Below are 21,730 nucleotides of genomic sequence, written 5' to 3'. Positions count from 1 at the left end.
CCATTCTCTGATTGTTCGAATATTGTTTTCTAATGGTGTAACCCTGATGTCATCAAAGCTGTGGTCTTTTAATGTGCTGTGTTTTGAAAGTGGAAGGCCTGGCAGAGATCGTACATGTGCCCGATGGTTGTTGAATCTAATTCTAAACGGAGTGTTTGTCTGGCCCACGTATTGCTTGTTACATACCCCACATTCCAGAAGGTATATGACGTTGTCTGAGTCACAGTCTAGTGCACCTCTTATCCTGTGCTTAAAACCCGAGTGGATGCTTGTCGCCACTGTCGTCTGCATGTGTTTGCATACCTTGCATCTGCTTTTTCCGCAAGGGTGACACCCTATTTGAGATTTCACGCCTATCTTTGAATTTATAAATGATCTTTTATATTTTTTGGCCATCTGTATACCACACAAGGAGGAGAAGTGAAAATTTTGGATAGTCGCACGCTCTGTTCCAATATGTTAAAGTGTTTTCTTAGGACCTTGTTTATGTTTGGTGGGTAGCTCGTGAAAGTTAATAGCAAGTTTTTATTGCGGTGTTGGTCGGCGTTTTTCTGGCGGTTGAGAAGAATCTGGCGGTCCAGATTTTCAGCTTTTTTGATGGTGTCATCGATGATAGCTGGCGGGTATTCTTGATTAAGGAGTACTTCGCGCATATGTGTGCTGTTTTTGTGGAAGTCCTCGGTGCGGGAGCAGATTCGTCAGAATCTGTGTGCTTGGGAATTGGGAATGCTGGTCTTGCAATGTCGCGGGTGGCAGCTTTTGAAGTGCAGGTATTGTTGCCTGTCCGTAGGTTTTCTGTATACACTAGTTACCAACGCACCATCGTCAACTCGAATGAGTACATCAAGGAAGTTTATTTCAGTGTTAGAGTAGGAGTGTGTAAAATAAATGCTGGGGTGTACTTGGTTAAATGCCTGTATGAATTTGAGGAGCTCGTTTTCCGAATGTGTCCAAATTATGAATATATCATCTGGGCACCGTTTATAGAATAATGGTTTGATATCACAAGATGAAAGAAAATTGGACTCTATGTGGTGCATGAGTATGTTAGTGTAGTTTGGGGCCATTCTTGTACCCATTGCCGTGCCGCTGATTTGAAGGTAGTACTTTGAAGGTACATTTGAAGGTTGTTAAATTCAAAGCTGTTCAATTTCAGTACAAGTCTCGTTCAGATTTCAATTACTTTTTTGCTTGGATATGCGGCAGAGTTGTGGGTGCCATAGGATTCAACAAGCGCTCTTACACCATCGTCATATGGGATATTTGTGTAGAGTGAGCGTACATCCAATGTTACGAGAAATGCACCGTCTGGACTTTTTACGTCCGATATTTACTGGCGGAAATGGTTTGTGTCCCGCAAGAAAGACTCATGTGTGAGTGGTATGTCTTTGATTAAAGAATCAATATAACTGGAAATAGGTTCCGTTAACGTTCCCGTGCCTGATATAATGGGTCTGCCAAGGTTTCTCTCTTTATGAATCTTTGGCAGCTTGTAAAAACGACCAGGCGCTGAATGTACCATAATAAGTGCCTTTTTAAGCTTTGAATCAATGGCGCCTTCTCGTGTGAGATCCTCTAGGGTTGTTGGTTGTTACAATGATCTTTTTGTGCTTGGTGGTAGGGTCAGAGTCGAGGTGTTTGTAGAATTGTTTGTTATTTAGTTGTCGCTTGCCTTCCTCAATGTAGTCCGATCTATTCAGAACAACAATCGCGCCTTATTTTCTGCTCGTTTAATGATGAGATCTTCGCAGTTGCTCAACGCAAGTAGTGCCTCTCTTTCTCTTTTTGATATGTTATTCATGCTTGGTTTGTGCACCTTGTATGCATGTATAACATTTCTCTGAACCGCGTATATATAGAGATCTAGATGTCGATGTCTGTTGGCGTCTGGGGTCCATTGCCGTCCGATTACCCCACGAAAAAGTGCGTTATCGTTTTGGGGTTTATCGAAGAAATATTCCTCCAATCGTAAATTTCGTGCAAAGTCGTCTAGGTCTTTTAGGAGCGTGAATTCATCGTACCTTCCGTTGCCAGGACAGAATGTAAGTCCGCGTGATAGTGCACTCAATTTTTCTTTGCTAAGTTCTTTATTGGAAAGGTTAATAACGTTTGGCTCTTTGGGGTGTGGTGGCAAATTTTTTTGAACGTGAGGTGGTTTGGTATTTTTTTCTGTGAGCAGCAGTGGGCATAGCTTGTGACACATTGTCTCGCGCGAATTTCTTCCTCTTTAGTTTTTCTATTTCCTCCGTTTTTTTGTGCTCAAATATGTCGAGTTCTTTAGCTTCCCACTTCGAAAGAGGAAAGTTATTTCTTATATACCGCTCCTCGTCTGTCAGTGCGTTTAGAGTCTTTCTACAGTGTTCAATGGTGACCTTAGTTAGCTCCTGTGTGGTGCGATCGAGAATTTTGTTCCACCGTTTCATTTCCCCTTTGGCAAAGTTATGCATCGATGGTGTTAGCGACAAGGGCAGCCCCTTCGGAACCATACCCGCCAGTACATATTGCCACGTTCTATTTCCCAAGTTTTGTTATCGTCCCAAAACACTACACAATTCTCAGCGCAAACCGCACCTGCAGTTTTCGAGAAGCTTCCGGACTGTTGTAGATCATTTCGATAAGATCACGCCTACTCTGCGAACTGTACAGATTATTCTGGAACCTACACCACCGCCAGCGATAACGCTAGAACATTCGACGGCAAGATTATAAATGCCGACGCGCTTCGCCGCTTGTCAGTAGTATCGACGGCCGACGCTTCGTTCACTGTTATCTGTGCAAGACTGCTACTGTAATCGAACTTTCCGTTTACCGGGCACAGGTTTGCCCAAATAAACAGTTAAATGCCAACATGAAGTCTCCTGTCTTCGGCCACGTCACGACCCCGTGACAATTTCTTCCTCTTAAGTTTTTCTATTTCCTCCGTTTTTTTGTGCTCAAATACGTTGAGTTCTTTAGCTTCCCACTCCGAAAGAGGCAAGTTATTTCTTCTATACCGCTCCTCGTCTGTCAGTGCGTTTAGAGTCTTTCTACAGTGTTCAATGGTGACCTTAGTTAGCTCCTGCGTGGCGCAATCGAGAATTTTGTTCCACCGTTTCATTTCCTCTTTGGCAAAGTTATGCATCGATGGTGTTAACGACAAGCGCAGCCCCTTCGGAACCGTACTCGGCAGTACATATTGTTCGAGGCTTTGCATGTGAAGTTCGTGCCGTATTCTTTTGTCAACAACTTTTCTAAGTTTAAGAAAATTTGGACCCATTCTATGGCCTAATTCATCTGAAACGGACGGTGTTTGCCCACTCGCACAGACAGTATGTCACTGCACAGACACGGCGAAGAGAGCCGCAAGGTACCCGGAGGTCGTACTTGGTTTGGGTTGGAGCTCCATCCCATTGTGTCTTCCGTTACGAGCTGGCCTGTAGACAACTGCTGTTGGCTGCTGGTGGTTGCTGCTTGCTCTTGGATAATGTTGGCTGCTGATTTTTTCTGCTTGCGGGTAGTTGATTCTGGCCACTGGTTGCTGTTGATTGTGGTACAGCTGGCCGTCAATGTTGGCCCGGACTAACCTTCGTCGCCGTTTCCGGGGTGTGTCTCGTAGGCGTCGTCGACAGCCGTGGCAAGCGTGATGGTGGTTGTGCACTCGGTGAGGGGGGTCTCAATGAGACATGCTGGCCTGTAGAAGGGGCAGCAGCTGTTTCTGGGGCTGCTTGGTTCTCTTTCTTCCCTTCGTTGCCTCGACAGGTAGCGTCGGGACAGTCACGCCGCAGTGCCTGGGAGTAGGATGGCGTCTCCCAAAGTCCGTACGCCTCCACCTTCGGTTGTGGCGCGTGGTCCAGCCAGTTGGTGATGTATGGCCGCCGTAGGTCGAGGAGCAGGTTGTAGATGTTCCAGGCCAAGAGAGACACTCCGGCGAAGCTCGGGTGCAGACCATCGGCCGCGAGCACGGTCCACGGCGGGAGCGCGTCGATGCGATGGTTCACATAGAAGACGCCCTCTCTCTCATGGCACAAGCTCAGCAGTCGCAGGGTAAACTTTCGAGCCTCGAAGTTGAACCACCTCACCGCACGCCAGTTGTGTCGGCGGAGTCGTTGGTTGGGGGCTTGTGGGAGCACTAGGGTGGCAAACACCTTAGAAATGTCTGATCTCTCATGCCGGATGCGGTCAAGGAGGGCCACGTAACGGTCGAATGCTGTAGGGGCATCCGTATTGGCCAGGTCGTTAGTCCCATTGTGCAGAATAAGGTTCGAGGTATTTTAGCTCTCCGATGTCGCCAATGCATGCGCCAGGCTGGCAGATGAAGACAGGGGAATGGGGGCTGGCCGGATCAAAGTGTTGATGCAGGTACTTTAGTTGAGAGTCACCGATTATTGCAGTCGAGGCTCCGTGGATTGGAAACCTTCATGTAAGTTGTTTGCGAAAAGCCCGGGCAGCAGCCATTTGTGGTAAGGCTTATATGCAGAATAATAACTTCGGTTGCCGCAAGGTTATAAATATGAAAGTAGATGCGCTTTCACATAACAACTGTTTATTCTGTCGACATTTTGATGGGAGCTCCGTCTTTTTCAAGGCATAATAATATTTACACATGTTCAGTGCCTTCTTATAGCCTGTCGACACAGGAGGGAAGGGGTCAAAATAAAAGTAAAAAGAAAAAGGAAACAATGTATGTTATGTATGTGTATGTGTGTGTGTATATATATATATATATTGTGAGCGCTGATTGTGTTGCTCATCATTTTCACTTTCACCTGCGCATACAAAGCACCGTGATCATCATCATCGGAGCGGCTCGCTGCTTGTTCGGTTGCTGGCTCGCGCGTCTGGGTTGACAATAAAACGGTCGCTTCTTCGTACCTGACGTCGTCTCACAAGTGGTGGAGCGTGCTGTGATTCCCAAGTCCTCGTGCACTACCGGTCACCCCTGGAGCTCCGATCAGGTCGACGGCTGTGCTTGCCAACAGTGATGGCGCAAAACGACCCACCCCCTACCGCCTTCTTCGCACCACCCGCTCAGCCTGCTGGGCCTCACCACACCGTGAGTACCTCGCAACGAGACCCTCCAGTGTTTTCTGGCCTTCGCGGTGAGGACGTAGAAGAATGGCTGGACAGTTACGACCGTACCAGTGCTTGCAATTACTGGGATGAGGCACATAAGCTGCGCTATGTACCCTTTTATCTGAAGGAGGTTGCTAAGACGTGGTATCATAACCACGAACGCGACTTTCCTGATTGGTCAGCATTCACGGTGCAGCTACGTCAAATATTCGGCACTTCTACAGGACGCTCTGAGGTAGCTAAACAGAAGCTCGCTACCCGCATCCAGGGGCCTGACGAATCGTACACATCGTACATTGAAGACGTTCTGGCCCTCTGCCGCCGCGCCCAAAAGGACATGCCGGAGGCCGATCGTATTCGGCAAGTAATGAAAGGCATCAACTCCGTCGCCTTTAATGCTCTTGTCATGCAGAGCCCGACAACAGTTCAGGACATTATTACCACCTGCCAGCGCCTGGACGCACTTTACTCAATGCGCCTTCCACACGCCTCCTATGACACTCGTCTTACTGGCGAGCATGAGCTGCGAGCTCTAATTCGCACCATAGTGAGAGAGGAACTTCACAGCCTTGTTCCTGCCAGCGCACCGACTTCACCTGCCCGCTCACCCCCTCCTAACCTGCGGGAAATTATAAAGGACGAATTGGCGTCGATGACGAGCGTCGCACGTGCCCCGCCTCCTGTGCCCTTACATGTGCCTACGTATGCCGAAGTCGTGTCACGGCCTCCTCCACCTACTCCACCTGTAACTACGGACGTCGTATACGACCATTTGGCTGCGATGGCAGCCAAGGCACCACCACAACCACACTTCCCTGCCTGGCGCCCTACGCGCCCCGTCTGTTACTACTGTGGCATAAGAGGACATATCTCCCGCTTTTGCCGTCGGCGCCAGCAAGATGAACGACGAGGTTATTCTTCGTACGAGAGTGACCGGGCTGCGAGGTCTGACCCCTACGTTCCAGGAACCTACATTCCCTCGTCACGACGTTCGCCTTCGCCTCCTTTGTCCCACGGTGAACCTCGTTCTTCCCGCTCACCCCGCCGTCGTTCACCATCGCCCTTCCGCCGTACTACTTCGCCTTTACGTTCTGCCCTGATGCCCCTCGACAGCCACTCGGAAAACTAGCAGCTGCAGTTTTTGGAGGAGAAACTGCCTGTCGTCGAATTGTCCCAATTCCTCCTGCGCGCCCTGCAAATTTACTAACTGTTTGTGTAGAAGGCATTTCGGTTGACGCACTCGTGGACACTGGAGCAGCCATTTCGGTCATTGATCGCGAACTATGTCATCGTCTACGAAAAGTGCAAACTCCATATGTTGGTCCGGTGTTATGTGGTGCTAATGAAAATAGAATTTACCCTATTGGACAATGCACTGTTCGTGTTCTGATCGACGGAATTCGTCACCATATACAATTGGCTGTGCTTTCTTCATGTGCTCATCCGATTATATTGGGCTGGGACTTCCTGTCAGCCGCTTCCGCTGTCATTTCGTGTGGTCCGCCCGTTATTCGCATTACGGACACTGAAAATTCTAGTGCTTACGATTTTTCGTCGCCTCACCTTGTTGCAGCTGCAGACTTTGTACTGCCCCCGGCCCAAGAACGTATCCTCACCATTAGATCCAGCGATACCATTGACGGTGACGCAGTGGTTGTCCCCGATCAGCGCTGCATTTTCAGAGGAATCGCCATCGCATGTTGTCTAGTGCGGTTTTCGCGTGGTCATGCCAGTCTCACCGCCTACAACACGACAACAGAGCCACAACTACTGCCAGAGGGGTCCACTGTTGCCAGCCTTATCGACATAGCACCGGTATGTGTCGTCACTGTATCGTCTCCGCCGTCAGTCGCTAAGTGTACGCCACCAGGAGGCTCATCTAATGCGCTTAAAGCCACTTTGAGTCCATATCTCACTCCAACGCAAACTAATGACTTAATGGCCCTTTTAACAAAACACAAGACTTGTTTTGACGTTTGTTCGGATGGCTTAGGTCAAACTACGGTGACCTCTCATCACATCGCCACAGACGGTTCTCGTATTATCCGCCGTCGCCCTTACCGCGTGTCGTCTTCAGAACGCAAGGTCATCGAGGAACAAGTCAATGACATGCTCGCACGCAACGTTATCAGACCTTCCACAAGCCCTTGGTCTTCTCCTGTTGTCCTAGTTAAGAAAAGGGACGGATCAGTGCGATTTTGCGTTGATTACAGGGCACTAAACAAAATTACGCGCAAGGATGTATATCCTATGCCTCGAATTGACGATGCACTTGACACCTTACAGGGTGCAGAATATTTCTCAAGTCTCGACCTACGATCTGGGTATTGGCAGATCCCGATGCATGAGTCTGATAAAGAGAAGACAGCGTTTGCTACTCCTGATGGTCTCTTCGAATTCAATGTGATGCCTTTTGGGCTCTGCAATGCCCCAGCCACATTTGAGCGGAGGATCGATACGGTGCTGCGTGGCCTAAAATGGAAGACCTGTCTTTGTTACCTGGATGACATCGTCATCTTTTCATCCAGCTTCTCGCAACACCTAGAACGTCTAGACGAGGTGCTCACATGTCTAGCCAAAGCCGGTCTCCAGCTAAATACAAAGAAGTGTCGGTTTGCGAGCCGCAGCATCAAAGTGTTAGGCCACGTTGTCAGCAAGCTTGGCATCGAACCTGATCCCGACAAAGTGGCCGCTGTGCTGCACTTTCCTAAGCCCACCACGCTCAAAGACCTTCGCAGCTTCCTCGGCTTAGCCTCTTACTTCCGCCGTTTTGTCCGTGATTTTGCCACTATCGCGGCTCCTCTTCACAAACTCCTGACCACAAGTGCATCATTTCTTTGGACAGATGACTGTGAAGCTGCTTTCCAGACCCTGAAGCGATGCCTCACGTCAGGGCCAGTTCTTCGCCATTTTGATCCCACAGCCCCTACTATATTACACACTGACGCAAGTGGGCACGGAATCGGCGCTGTTCTGCTGCAGCGTGACCAGGCTTCACAAGAGCAAGTCGTGGCTTACGCGAGCCGTACTCTCTCCCCAGCGGAACGCAATTACAGCATCACTGAACAGGAATGTCTCGCTATCGTATGGTCCGTGCAAAAATTTCGCCCCTATTTGTATGGCCGCCGCTTCACGATCGTCACGGATCATCATGCGCTCTGTTGGTTGTCATCATTAAAAAACTTGTCAGGACGCCTCGGTCGTTGGGTGCTCCGACTGCAGGAGTATGACTACAGTGTCACATACCGGTCGGGCCGCAAACACCAAGATGCCGACGCTTTGTCACGCTGTCCGCTGTTGCAAAATCATGACGCATCTACCTGCTGCGCAGCACCTCCCAGCCAAGAGACCACGCAGATGACCAGTCTTAGTCCCATCGAGCCCACTGCACCGGATGACTTCCTTCAATCCGCAGACCTCACCTCGCTCCAACGTGCAGACACATACTGCCGTACAATCATCGATCGGCTCACCGGCTCATCTCGTGCTCCCAACAGCCGCTTGCGACGACAACTCACGCGTTTCAAACTTCATGACGGAACGCTACTTCGACAAACTTACCATCCTCTCGGTAGCCGATGGGTCCCGGTCATACCTCGCTCACTTCGACTCCAAGTCTTAGAAGCCTTTCATGACGACCCGACGGCTGGCCACTTGGGTTTTCATAAAACCTACGATCGCATTAAGACTCGCTGCTTCTGGCCTGGCCTCTCCACTAGTGTTTCCAGGTACGTCACTTCCTGTTCATCATGTCAGCACCGAAAACGTTCGACATCTCTTCCCGCCGGCCCTCTACAGCCTCTCCCGTGCCCATCCGCTCCCTTCGAGTTCGTCGGCATAGACTTATACGGACCCCTTCCGCTTACCGCCGCCGGTCACCGCTGGATTGTTACTGCCGTAGACCATCTTACTCGCTACGCTGAGACGGCAGCTCTTCCTACTGGAGCTGCCAGCGAAGTAGCCGACTTTGTTCTGCGTGCCATTATCCTGCGCCACGGCGCCCCTCGTGTTCTCCTGAGTGACCGTGGCAAGACATTTCTTTCTCGTGTGCTCGCTGAAGTTTTACAGGCCTCTGACACAATCCATAAGACCACCTCGGCATATCATCCGCAAACCAATGGTCTTACTGAGCGTTTTCATAGAACTTTGTCAGACATGATCTCTATGTATGTCCAACCCGATCACAAGAACTGGGACACAATACTACCTTTCGTCACGTTTGCCTATAACACTGCCATACAACGCACTACAAGTTACAGCCCGTTTTTTCTTGTGTATGGCCGTGCACCATCTTTTGTTCTAGACACCAGCTTTTTGTCCACGCCTTCTGTCCCATCTGCGTCCCTTCCGGAAGAATTCGCTGCCCGTGTCAACCACTGCCGCACAATCGCCCGCGCCAACACCTCTACCATTCAGGCCCAGCGAAAAGTTCGTTGTGATGCGACACGTCGAGTTGTGTCATTCTACCCAGGCGACGAAGTGCTCCTCTGGACACCTGTTCGCACACCCGGCCTCTGTGAAAAATTCATTCACAGATACCTGGGTCCTTACACCGTGCTTGAACGAACATCGGCCGTAAATTATCGCGTCGCGCCGGTTACTTCGGCTTCTGATCGCCGTCGTCGCGGGACCGAGATCGTCCATGTGTCTCGCCTGAAACCTTATATCCAGCGCTCATACACTTACTAAATGAACGTCTTGCAGACCGCTTTCGTGTAGGGGGGAAATAGTGTGAGCGCTGATTGTGTTGCTCATCATTTTCACTTTCACCTGCGCATACAAAGCACCGTGATCATCATCATCGGAGCGGCTCGCTGCTTGTTCGGTTGCTGGCTCGCGCGTCTGGGTTGACAATAAAACGGTCGCTTCTTCGTACCTGACGTCGTCTCACAATATATATATATATATATATATATATATATATATATATTTTTTGTCGGGCCGCCTAGAATATTGCAATAAATATAACAAGGGCAGGCGACATCTTGAGTTCACGGTTGGCGATGAGGTGCTCCGCCGCACGCATCTACTCAGTGGCGCTGCAAAAGGGTTTGCTGCCTCCCTCGCACCACGTTAAGATGGTCTCTATGTGATTGCAAAATACCTTCTCAAAAACAAATGCGGTGGTCGAGTAACAGGCCCTGTAAATGTGTGTGACCTCAAAGCTTACTACGAGCGCCCAACAGACGGATAAACTCATACCCCCACTATCGTAGACATTACTGCCCGGCATATGAGTTGTTTGCCATTCAGGATGCGGTGCCTTTTTTGTTGTTATTGTTGTTCCTGTCCTGCTGTAGTAATGTTGTCTTTCGCAGATCATCAGCAGCATCTTTAGTGCCTCCTACCTAGCCAGCAACAAAGCACAAAGCTGACAAGTCATGGAGTGCCGGCCCAGTCCGCTCTGTGAACATCGCCACACGCTACGTGTGCTTTCCATTCTGTGCAACCGGCAGGACAAAGACAGGTCATCAAGAGTTATGTGATGTGTGTGTCAGCTCCGTTCGGTGCAACTCATGACAAAGTCATGCGACGAGAGGTGATGTATTGTGATGCCTGACAAACTGCGTCGACACGGACACGCAGCTAATAATGAAGTGTTATCGTGCCCGACGGAACTGTGTACACTAATCAGGCGCTGATTCTTAGTTTACTATCTTGTATTTTTTATAGTGTTCATTATTTTTTTGTAGTAGGTGGACTATGACACTCAGGGGGGTGTCCAATCTTGGGGGTGGGGGGGGGTGGGGAGTGTGGGGCTGATGAACCCTTATCTGTAGCACGCATGGTGGAAGCAGGGCGAGGAGAACACAGGCGCATTGCACATGCGCGGGATTAGCGTCAGCATCGAAAAAGCCACAAAGGGCGGAAATGTGGCTGGGAGATATAAAGGGGTGCAAGACAAGCCCAGGGGTTTTTTCGGTGGCAAGCGAGCGAGGTGACGCGGCATCGGTCACGCTAGGCGCGAGGAGTTTCCTCCGTGCAGGCGACAGAGGCGAGGCCTCGCCAGGTTTTCGGGGTGTATAGTCAATGGTCTGTATTCTACGGCGAGTTGCGTGTGAGTTTTATTTCTTGCTGTTATGTTTTGTGCTGGCGTTCCTGTCGTTCTTTCGTTGCGTATGTTCGATTCACCGCCAGTCTTCCTGGTTCTGCGTGCGTTTGACACGGTATTTTTTAATCTCACAGCTTTCTGAGCACAGCTAACTTCCAATAAATCAGCTCAGTTATTCTAATTATTCCAGATGCCTAACCAACAAAGAAAGAGTTAAGACGGAAGAAATCAGTATAACACGCCCTTTCTGCATTATTTTCGATCTCTCACAAGGGCTTTTATGGAGCTCAAATTCAGTAGATAGGGCTGTCATACTGCAAGGGCTATGGCATCATGTGCTAGACATGAATTTTGGGCAGGTACGAAGAAATCTGGGTCAAGAAAGCACAACGGAGGAGTTGAAGTGCATAGCAGTTCCTGCATGCGGCTCTTTCAGTACTATCCGGCTGCAGTGCCGCCGCTACGGGCAACGCGGAAGGGATCAGGCGGCAAGGCGCGTTCACGCCACTCCGCACTTCTAGTGCACTCTAGCAAAAGGACGTTTACTATGCAGGAGCAATGTAGGTGGCGCCACATTCGAAACGAGAGTGCAAGAGAGAAGAGACTGAGGAAAAACGAGAGCAGAGGAGGAGAGTATCACTACTTTACGAAGTTCTACGGGCTTTAGGAGCGACGAGTCCGGTCAGCGGGGGCATAGAGGAACGAGGACTCTGCGCGCAGCTTTGCTTTTCACATTTTTTTCTCTCTCTCCTTCATCGCTGACATGGTGGCACAATGTTGGTCGCGGGGATCCGTGGAGAGGCTTTGCTTTTCGCTTTTTTTTTTCGTCTCTCTCCGCGCTCTGCGTCCCGTCACAGCAACTCGCGATTTGGCAGGATGCACTGCCTTCGCTGCGCTGCAATCGCTGCAAATACGATCTCACCTACGCTAACTTTTCATCTTGTCGCGTTCGTTTCAGTTGAACTTATCGATGTGAATGTTACGATTATTCTGTAGCTTGCCATCTAAACGGCAAAATTTTCATCGTTGTGTCCGATATGAGGTGGATAACTTATCGTTATATATGGTTTTTTTCCCCATAGCCCCAATGTAAAAAATGAGGCTGTTAAGTCAACCCATAATTATAACCAATATATCGTTATAAGCGGACTTTACGGAGTCCACTTAATTCATGACTGCACTGCGATGCTAGCGTCATTTTAGGACATGCTATAATGTTTTAACCTTGCTAACAACTGTACTTATCCCGAACATAGTTATGGAGCACCTGACCTGGTAGATTCCTGATTCTGACTAGGTTTCAGGCATACAGTACTTCTGAATGGTTCTTCCAATGTAAAGCAAGAATTTCTTTTATTTGTGTACGTCTCTTGTCAGTGTGGTTTGTAACTATTTAGGACTTCAGTAGAGAAACACTTCATTTTCATTGCACCCATGCACAGATGTTCCTGCGACGGGTAGCCAGACATCCGGAACTGTCAGCCAGTCAGCTTTTTGGCGAGTTCCTGCGACGTGAGGCCAGTTGGCGAGACAATCACGATAGAGATGGAATCTTACATCGAGCTGACAGCAAGCTGCACATTTTCAATGCGTCTCTACGGCTGAGGAACCCAGACAAGTGAGTATTTTAATATCAGTGGTTCTCAGCCATGGATGTGTCGGCAACCCTCGTGGACTGGTGGAAGTGATGGGGGGCTTCTTGCAGTGGAGGGGAAGGAGGGGGTACGTAGGTGAATTAACACAACTGAAGTGTGAAACAGGTTCCTTTTTTGCTTCGAAAAACATCGAACAAACGGGCCTTATCACTTCGTTTTGGATAGTTTATCAATACGTGTCCCAAAAAAAAAACAGCGGGTGAGGGTTTTGCAGATCATAGCAGTGGCTCCGTGGACCCTCCGCGAACCCCCATTTGAAAACCATTACAGTAAATGATCATTTGGAAACAGACAGTTAGGAAAATTGGATCATAAGGATGTATCATCTTGTTCTGAGGGGCATGTGTATTGTTGAATGGCATCAAACTTATGTTAATTTGGTCATATTTGGCAGCAACCGGGCTAATTCACATGACCATTGGAGAGCGCCAAGGACTAAGTGCCACAAGTGTGCAACCTCTGCTAGTTATTAAGCTACGTGGCATCCCTGCATCTACTGTAAAGGCACTACGCTGCAATTTTGTTAATATCCACTGCTAGTGATTAAGTCTTTTATAAACATGCTGGCGAATGTATTCAGCATTCACCAGCAGAACTATCCTGCCTCATACTGCTGAGCGAAATCAGAACAGTCATCACATGGCAGTTCAACCCCCTCCCTTCTCCCCCTCGTGAAGTTTGGATATTATGGACTTCGGTTAAAACAGACACATTTTGCCAGATTATAATGCTTCGTTGTAACGAGAGTAAACTGTATAGGGTGACTGGTTATGCAGTGCAAGCATTTGGTTTTGTCTATCAAGAAAGGGCATTACCATAATACTTAATGCGCTTTTCCTTGTTCTCTCGCCATGTGAGGAGTGCTGAGGTGATGGCCAGTGTGGCCACAGAATATTTTTTCATACTCGCACCTTTGTCCACAGGTTTTACCTTGTTATCACATGGTCATGTGATCAAAGGGGGCTATTGCAGCTCACTGTGGCCAAAGAATGTTTTTTTATACTCCCATCTTTGTTTACTGGCTTTATTTTATTGTCACCTGGTCGAAGGAGCTTCTATAGGGCACTGTGGCTACAGAATAATTTTTCACACTCACACCTTTGTCCACACATTTTACTTTATTGCCACATGGTCATGCAGTCAAAGGGGCTTCTGCAGAATATTTTTCCTACTCCACCTTTGTCCACAGACTTTATTTTATTGTCACATGGTCAAAGGGGCTTCTATAGCACACTGTGGCCACAGAATATTTTTTCATACTCGCACCTTTGTTCACCAGATTTACCTTATTGTCACATGGTCATGCGATCAAAGGGGCTTCTGCAGCACACTGTTGCCACAGAATATTATTTTATACTTCCACTTTTGTCCACAGGCTTTATCTTACTGTCACGTCGTCGAAGGGGCATCTGTAGCACAGTGGGGCCACAAAATATTTTTTACATACTTGCACATTCGTCCGAAGGCTTTATCCTATTTTCCTGTGGTCGAAGGGGCTTCTGCAGCACAGTGTGGCCCCAAAATATTTTTTGATACTCGCATCTTCGTCAACAAGTTTTACCTTATTGTTACAAGGTCATGCAGTTGAAGGGGCATCTGTAGCACAGTGTGGCCACAAAATATTTTTTTATACTCGCATCTTAGTCCACAAGATTTATCTTTTGTTACATGATCATGCAGTCAAAGGGGCTTCTGCTGCATCCTGTGGCCACAGATTATTTTTCATACTGCCACCTTTGTTCACAGGCGTTATCTTATTGTCACATGGACGAAGGGGCTTCTGCAGCCCACTGTGGCCACAAAATATTTTTTTCATACTTGCACTTTCGTCCACAGGCTTTATCCGATTTTCGAGTGGTCGAAGGGGTTTCTGCAGCATAGTGTGGCCACACAGTATTTTTTCATACTCGCACCTTTGTCCGCAGGTTTTATCTTATTGTTACAAGGTCATGCAGTAAAACGGGCATCTGTAGCTCAGTGTGGCCACAAAATATTTTTTCATACTCGCACCTTCGTCCACAAGCTTTATCTTACGCTCACGTGATCGAAGGTGCTTCAGTAGCACATGGTGGCCACAGAAAACTTTTCATACTTGTACCTTTGTCCACAGGCTTTACCTTATTGTCTCATGGTCATGCAGTGAAAGGGGCTTCTGCAGCCCACTGGGGCCACGAAATATATTTTTCATACTTGCACTTTCGTCCACAGGCTTTATCCTATTTTTGAGTGGTCGAAGGGGTTTCTGCAGCATAGTGTGGTCACAGAGTATTTTTTCATACTCGTACCTTTGTCCACAGGTTTTACCTTATTGTTACAAGGTCATGCAGTCAAACGGGCATCTGTAGCACAGTGTGGCAACAAAATATTTTTTCATACTCGCACTTTCGTCCACAAGCTTTATCTTACGCTCACGTGATCGAAGGTGCTTCAGTAGCACATGGTGGCCACAGAAAATTTTTCCTACTTGTACCTTTGTCCACAGGCTTTACCTTATTGTCACATGGTCATGCAGTGAAAGGGGCTTCTGCAGCGCACTGTGGCCACATTATATTTTTTTCATACTTGCACCTTCGTCCACAGACTTTATCCTATTTTCGAGTGGTCGAAGGGGCTTCTGCAGCACAGTGTGGCCACAAAATATTTTTTCATACTCGCACCTTTGTCCACAAGCTTTATCTTATTGTTATGTGGTCCAAGCGGCTTCTGCAGCACACTGTGGCCACAGAATACTTTTTGACACTCCCATCTTCGTCCACAAGCTTTACCTTATTGTCACATGGTCATGCGGTCAAAGGGGCTTCTGCTGCACACTGTGGCCACAGAATATTTTTGGGTTGTTGACATCACGTGGTTTGAGAGATAGAGCAATAGAGCAGCCGGTGAAGCCAAAGCCGTAAGCAAAAAGCTGATACTAACCTATCGCGTGGCGGGGAAATCGGTCTCGGACAGATTTTTTCGCATCGTTCTCGTGGCGTTTTCATGCATCAGTCAATTGCACATTCACATCATCAGCGGTGGCTGGGGAAACCAGTCGTATAACACCGAATCACGGTGTAATTTTTATAATGTAGTCGATTCAAAACAACCTTGAAATTTGTATCATCGCCGAATTCGCATCAATCATAATCGTATCATCGAGATTTTACTGTATTGGAAAGTCGCATTGCTCGGTATAATGCGCAGCTGATTCACAGGAAAAGCAGGCGTTCTTCTTATCAGAAGATTTTATTAATGAAGTCAAACACTGCGTGCTAGATGAATGTCGCGAGAAGGACGTTGCGCTGGTGTGAGAATCTGTAGCTTGGCATTTGATGCGTCTTCTCTCATAAAAACTTGCAGGTCTGTTTGCTCTTGAGCCTCGATTTCTATTTGAACAAAAAGCAGTAAAGACTGATTACTTGGCTTTTGTAGTTGGCTGTGCCTTTTTTGCTGGCCTGTGTGCTCTGTACATTGGTGTGCGATGGTCTTGTGGAAGTCGGGGATGATGTTGTGAGGAAGAGACTTGAGCAGGATGGGGTATAACATTGTGGAGTAATTGTCCTTTGATACTCTGAGAGTCTTGAGGGCATGTGTCTGGGATTGGGCCGTGTCGTAAAGGTCCTCGAAGATCATTAGATGACTGCACGGGTCGTATGTCGATAAGTTGCTGAATGTGTGCCTGAATGATGGTGTCGGTCTTGGTGAAGCGTTGTTTCAAAATGTCCAGGGCTTCTTAATAGCAGCTTGCCGTTGCTGGAAGACTGGCGATAGCTTATGCCGCGTCACTGGTCAGAACCGAACCTAGATAGGCGAACCGGTGTACTTTGCGGAGCCCACCGTTGTTGTGAATCAGTTGACTATGCTGCTCCCAAAAAGGCATGCACGTTGAGGTTGGCCATCTAACTTCACATGAGGTTGATTTTGGGAAGTTGGATAGCGGACTTGGGCGTGCGTAACACGGGTTCAGTAGGGGCTGTTGGTGGTGCAAGGTTCCGGAAAAGTTGAAGTTGGCGTAGCCTATACTTCAGCTTCGCTGACGTGGTTACGGCTCGATCGTTGTATTCCACTACCCGGCCAAACTCTGCCTCCACTTCCGTGGTTGATAGCAGAGGAACGATGTCACAGTCAATGGCCTTCAAGTCGGTGTTATGCTGGTTGAGGCGTTCGTTGAAAATACAAAGCTCTTCTTCTGTGACGCTTTCTTGAGAGAGCGTTTCTGCCTTGTTGATAATGTGTGTTAATTGAACTCTCTGAGATTTGCACTTCAGTTTGAGAGCTTCTATGTTGGGTCTACGCATTGAGCAGCTGCATGTCGGTTGGTTGAATCTGTTAGCGGGAAGACGATTACCTTGAGTTCATAGACATGGTTGATTGTTCTGATGGTTTTCAGCACCACTTACAGAGAATCGAGCCTCCCGCTGCGTAGAATAAGGGGTTTATTTACAATAAACCGCAGCCCGACTTTGTGAATTGCTGCTGTAGCGCGAGATCCCAAGGCCAGAACCCTCCGTCCTTTTCGTCTACTATCATTTTCCAACACCCTCCCCATCAGGAGACACTTCAAAAACAGGGTGGCCAGTTTTCTAACACAATATCTGTCCTCCATCTTTCAGCAGATCTCATATTACCGATCCTCTCCAGCAGCTTTGCCTCTTTGCGTTCCCTCCAAGGCTTTCCTGACTTCTGTCATTACTGGTCGTCTCGGGTACTGCTAGTTCTTACATTATGGTCGTGGTTGTACCGGCTACTGTACAGATCTCTGTATAACTCTGCTGCTACTTTAACTATCCTATCTATATTGATAGTTACCTTATTTACTTACATAATAGGCTCACTTTTTTTTTTTTCAAAAAAATCTGTCTCCAAGTTGAGGGTGCGCATATTACGTAGGGTGAAATTTTCTAGAACTTTATTTCCCACTAAAACATAGACTGCTGATAACGTACATTGCAGAAAACATAAATATTCGCACTACACCTGAAACAACCTTTTTTATAGGCTACAGTAGTGCTAAATGTGCCGAGCATGCAGTCTCGCATGTCCGAGAATCAAGGCATAAAACCACACTGTATGCATTCAAATTTCCAAAAATTGACATTGAAAGACTCTCGTTGTCGATGAAATGAACACAGAAAAAAGAACTACGAAAAAAGAAATGCCATTGCGGAAATTTGCCCATTACGTTTCAGGCCACTTAGATTGTACGCATCACGACCGAAATTTTCTGTGGCTGAATGGTACTGATCGTTCGATTTCATCACCCCGCAGCCCGTATCCAGAAGATCACAGTCGAATCGCAAAATGCCATTCAAGTATTACATGCGCCACACAAGCCTTTTTTCCTTCAAGTAGAGCCGCACAAAGCCACATTTTGATTGCCCACTACCGCCACTAAAAATCACTAACAGTGATTCGGCCTAGCCTGATTGGGCCTGAATTGTGTCTGTTAACCAAAATGATTGAATACTAGGCCAAGACCAAAGTTGAACCACTTCCTCAACACCCACCCATCTTGATCAGGTGTCTGCGTTCATACTTGTGCGCATTTTCGATTAAAAAGCAAATGTCTACCATTTGTCTACCAAAGAGCCTAATGTCTACCAAAAAAGCAAAAAGGCTACCAGCGATACACTCTGTGCACTGAGAGCGGGTGGAGGGGGTGTAGAGAGCATCGGCCGTGAAAAAGCTGACCATTGTTGGGACGGGCTGTTCTTTACCATACGTGTCGAACTCTCCGGCCTTATAACTAGGGGTCATTCAAGCTCTGGAATAAGTTTTACTGTTCGAGTCCTGCGCACAATCTTAACAAAACGATCTACTATAATCATGAGGCTTCTTAAACACTGAGGTGAGGTCTATACTGAGAATTGCTGAAAGTCTTTGTGGGCGTGAACCAAATACAGCAAAATTGAAACAAGAAACGTACATGGCTTTGTGTTTTTCAGTTGTTTCAAAATGTTATGCTCGGCATCAGTTAGGTTCTTCAGCTTTCAGCTCTTTCTTTTTTGTGCTCAGAATTTTCCTTGAGGTTAGTTTTATGTGTATTGGTCTAGCTCATGGCATTGTCCTGTATCTAGTGTTACAGAGAGTAATTTTTCGCACCTTCTGTTTGTGCCACACTAAAAGAAAATTCCTTGATTTGCAAATGTTTTGAAAGCTCAGTTACATTTTTGTGGAACTTGTACTCATTCTGTGCATTGTTTGTGAAGCAGAGTGTAATGTTGCACTTCAGTAAACCTTTTTTTTACCAGACGTTTAGGGGCTCTTCAACTGTTTTTGAGCATGGTAAAAAATTGCTGCTGATTGGTAGTCAATGCTCCTGAGAACACGTGACCGAAACATCATAGCGAAACATCATCATAGCACATGGCCTGGAATTTACAATTTATTCTTAAAGTGAGTTAAAATTGCTTACTGTTCTCTCTACAAATAAAGTCATACGCCCAAATTTCTGTGCTGTGAGCACAAACGAAGTCAGTGTCTATTGGCTGGCTTGAGCATTGTGAGCTGCATAGTTGCTGCAGCTGCTGCAAGATGCTCCTACATGCCTGCATTCCAAGAGAAAGTAAGTTGAGCATTTGAAGAAATAATAAAGAAGGTCATGAAGTCAGCTGGTCAACACACACATCTTTTTGTGGCCTTGTCGTCCCCCCTTACCCCCTGTGTAACCTTTAGCACACTCGCCAATGCAAAAAGAGAAGGAAAGCATTTAATGCATGCCTGTAACTGCTCTGCTGTAACTCTGTTGTAATACCCTGGCTCTGCTCGTACTTGACGGATTCTAAAAATTTTTGCAGCTCTCAATCTGTGAGGCAATAAATCATTTAATGAAAGCATTTGATGATTATTTGAGTAAGTTTTACATGACCCCTTTAAGCTCTGATAGTATACCACCTTGCAACAGGATGGAAAGGTGGGCTAGTTGGTAATTCATGATGTTTCAGCGAACTGGGAGCGCGGGGGTAAACACAGACACAAAGCAAAGAAGAGGCACACAGCATGAGCGCTCAACTAACAACCGGTTTATTCTCACGTTTGAAGGACATATAAGTACACATGGGTGCACATGTCAACAGAAATAACATGATAGTGTGAGCAGCAAGCGTGGCGTTCATTCGAAGCACTTGTCTACGAATTATCAATATAGTTAAACTCACAGTCAAGTAGTGATAATGTTGGATGGCAAATACAGATTCTTATTTCTAGAAATGTGATATGCTTCGGAAATTTCACGCGTGGTTTGAAGCGGATGCCGGAAAAGTACACTTGTGTTTTCAAACAACGGTTGACACTTGCAGGAATTGCAATGTGAAGCTAAAACAATTGCAATGTTTTAGCTTCACATTGCAAGTGTCTTTCAAACGTGAGAATAAACCAGTTGTTAGTTGAGCGCTCATGCTGTGTGCCTCTTCTTTGCTTTGTGTCTGTATTTACCCCCGTGCTCCCAGTTCGCTGAACCATCAGTATACCACCTCACTACACTGATGTGGGCGTTGGGCTGGGGTTACAAAACTTTTTCCCCTGTTCATGAGAATATTCAGGGCAGTGTTCCTAGCATGCACTGCTCTTTAATGAGCAATTTGTCTTCTGTGTGCTCTTGAAGAAGACAGGTATGCTTGTAGAAATGTTGGCTCCAGCAACACCCTGTGTTCAGGCATTTCATTTTTTTCTGAACTACCACTACATGTTTGTTTTTTTTCAGAGAATTTGAGGAGCTGAAAAGGTACTGCACAGAGCTCAAGGCGAACTTGACAAACTTCCTAAGGTCACGAGCAGTGAGTACTTTGCTGTCTGTCCAAATCTAAAGTAAGGAATGTAGCTGAGAATCTATAAGACATTGCGGCCAAGTACAAATGTGCTTGCATTGTACGGTAAAGCATACATGGTGCTCTATGCCATTCACACTGCTGAGGGATGGTGTGAAATGCGAGTTAGAGGAAATAGAAAGAAGCGGAGTAAAGTGGAAGGGCTGACCAGATGCATGCAGTGCTGCCATAGTGCCCGTGTTGAAGCCCTCTGGGCAAGTACGAATCTGAGCCACACAGCTGACAGGTTCGTGCTTCCTACTGTTGATGAGACGCCAGGACTGCTTAGCGGAGCAGCATTATTTCAAAACTTGACGCGAACTCTGGATTTCAGCAAGTGCACCTAAGCAAGGACTGTCATTGTCATAAGTAAGAGGGCACGGCACACGTGCCAGGCACTGGAATGCGACATCTGTGCGTGAGAACCCCGATTTTGCATTGACACGCCACGTTCACTACAAGATTGGTCGAAGAAAGGCTCGTGGCATGTTACCCGAGCCGTAATGGGAAATCCCAGAGGATATGTCACTGTGCGTTGGGGCTTTGAACTGCGAAGATCAGGAAAACCACTGTTGCTACCGCTATAAAAGCAGTGGAGCTGCCCGGTACTGAGGTTGTCGGGGAAGAGGCCCGGTGAGTGTCTGTCGACCTCGGAAAACTCAAGTGTGGCTGCCCGAACTTGCTGCAACCTTTCACCGCAGTTCCTGGGTGTACTACAGCTCCTCCGCTTCGATCCAAAATGTATGGGGCCCGAGCCACAGTCGGGACGCCGTTGACAAGTTAGGCGGAGCCTAAGTGAGCCAGAGAAGACAACGAAGGCCAGAACCAATCGACAATAAGGTCAAGCGGATTCTTCAGCGAAAGAGGACGACTGTAGGAACTTGGGGAGGATGTTGAAGAACACCATCAACGAACCGTCGACACAACGAGGGTACCGAGCCAACGTGGTAACGCAACGTGAACTGTAAGAACATTTTGATACCGAGGCGCCATCTTGAATAGATGTTTACTAGGGTGAGAGTTGGCTCTAACGCTTAGTTTTGGTTACCGTCAGTAGCAGACTGGTGTATGTAAAAGTTGTGAAATGAAGTTAATTTTTGAGTGCTCAACGCAAATTTTGTGCATTAGTTCTGTCCGTCCTTTCTAGTAAGTGTGTTTGTTATGCCACGCCCGTCTCCCATCTTTTT

General features: G+C 47.3%; 1 protein-coding gene across 6 annotated transcripts in view; it reads left to right on the top strand.

The window, feature by feature from the left end:
• LOC142767442 (sorting nexin-4-like) overlaps window positions 1-21,730 on the top strand; it is a 284,030-nt gene that overhangs the window by 60,819 nt on the left and 201,481 nt on the right. For all 6 annotated transcript variants that reach the window (XM_075869125.1, XM_075869115.1, XM_075869139.1 and 3 more), the window contains 2 exons: window positions 12,547-12,722; window positions 20,441-20,513. In XM_075869125.1, coding sequence (XP_075725240.1) covers window positions 12,547-12,722; window positions 20,441-20,513 — 249 coding nt within the window. The remainder of the gene's footprint in view (window positions 1-12,546; window positions 12,723-20,440; window positions 20,514-21,730) is intronic.

The sequence above is a fragment of the Rhipicephalus microplus genome, chromosome 1 (genome assembly GCF_043290135.1).
Source record: "Rhipicephalus microplus isolate Deutch F79 chromosome 1, USDA_Rmic, whole genome shotgun sequence".
Lineage (NCBI taxonomy): Eukaryota > Metazoa > Arthropoda > Arachnida > Ixodida > Ixodidae > Rhipicephalus > Rhipicephalus microplus.
The sequence above is the reverse complement of the archived record's forward strand: the minus strand, read 5'-3'. Positions and strand labels throughout refer to the sequence as shown.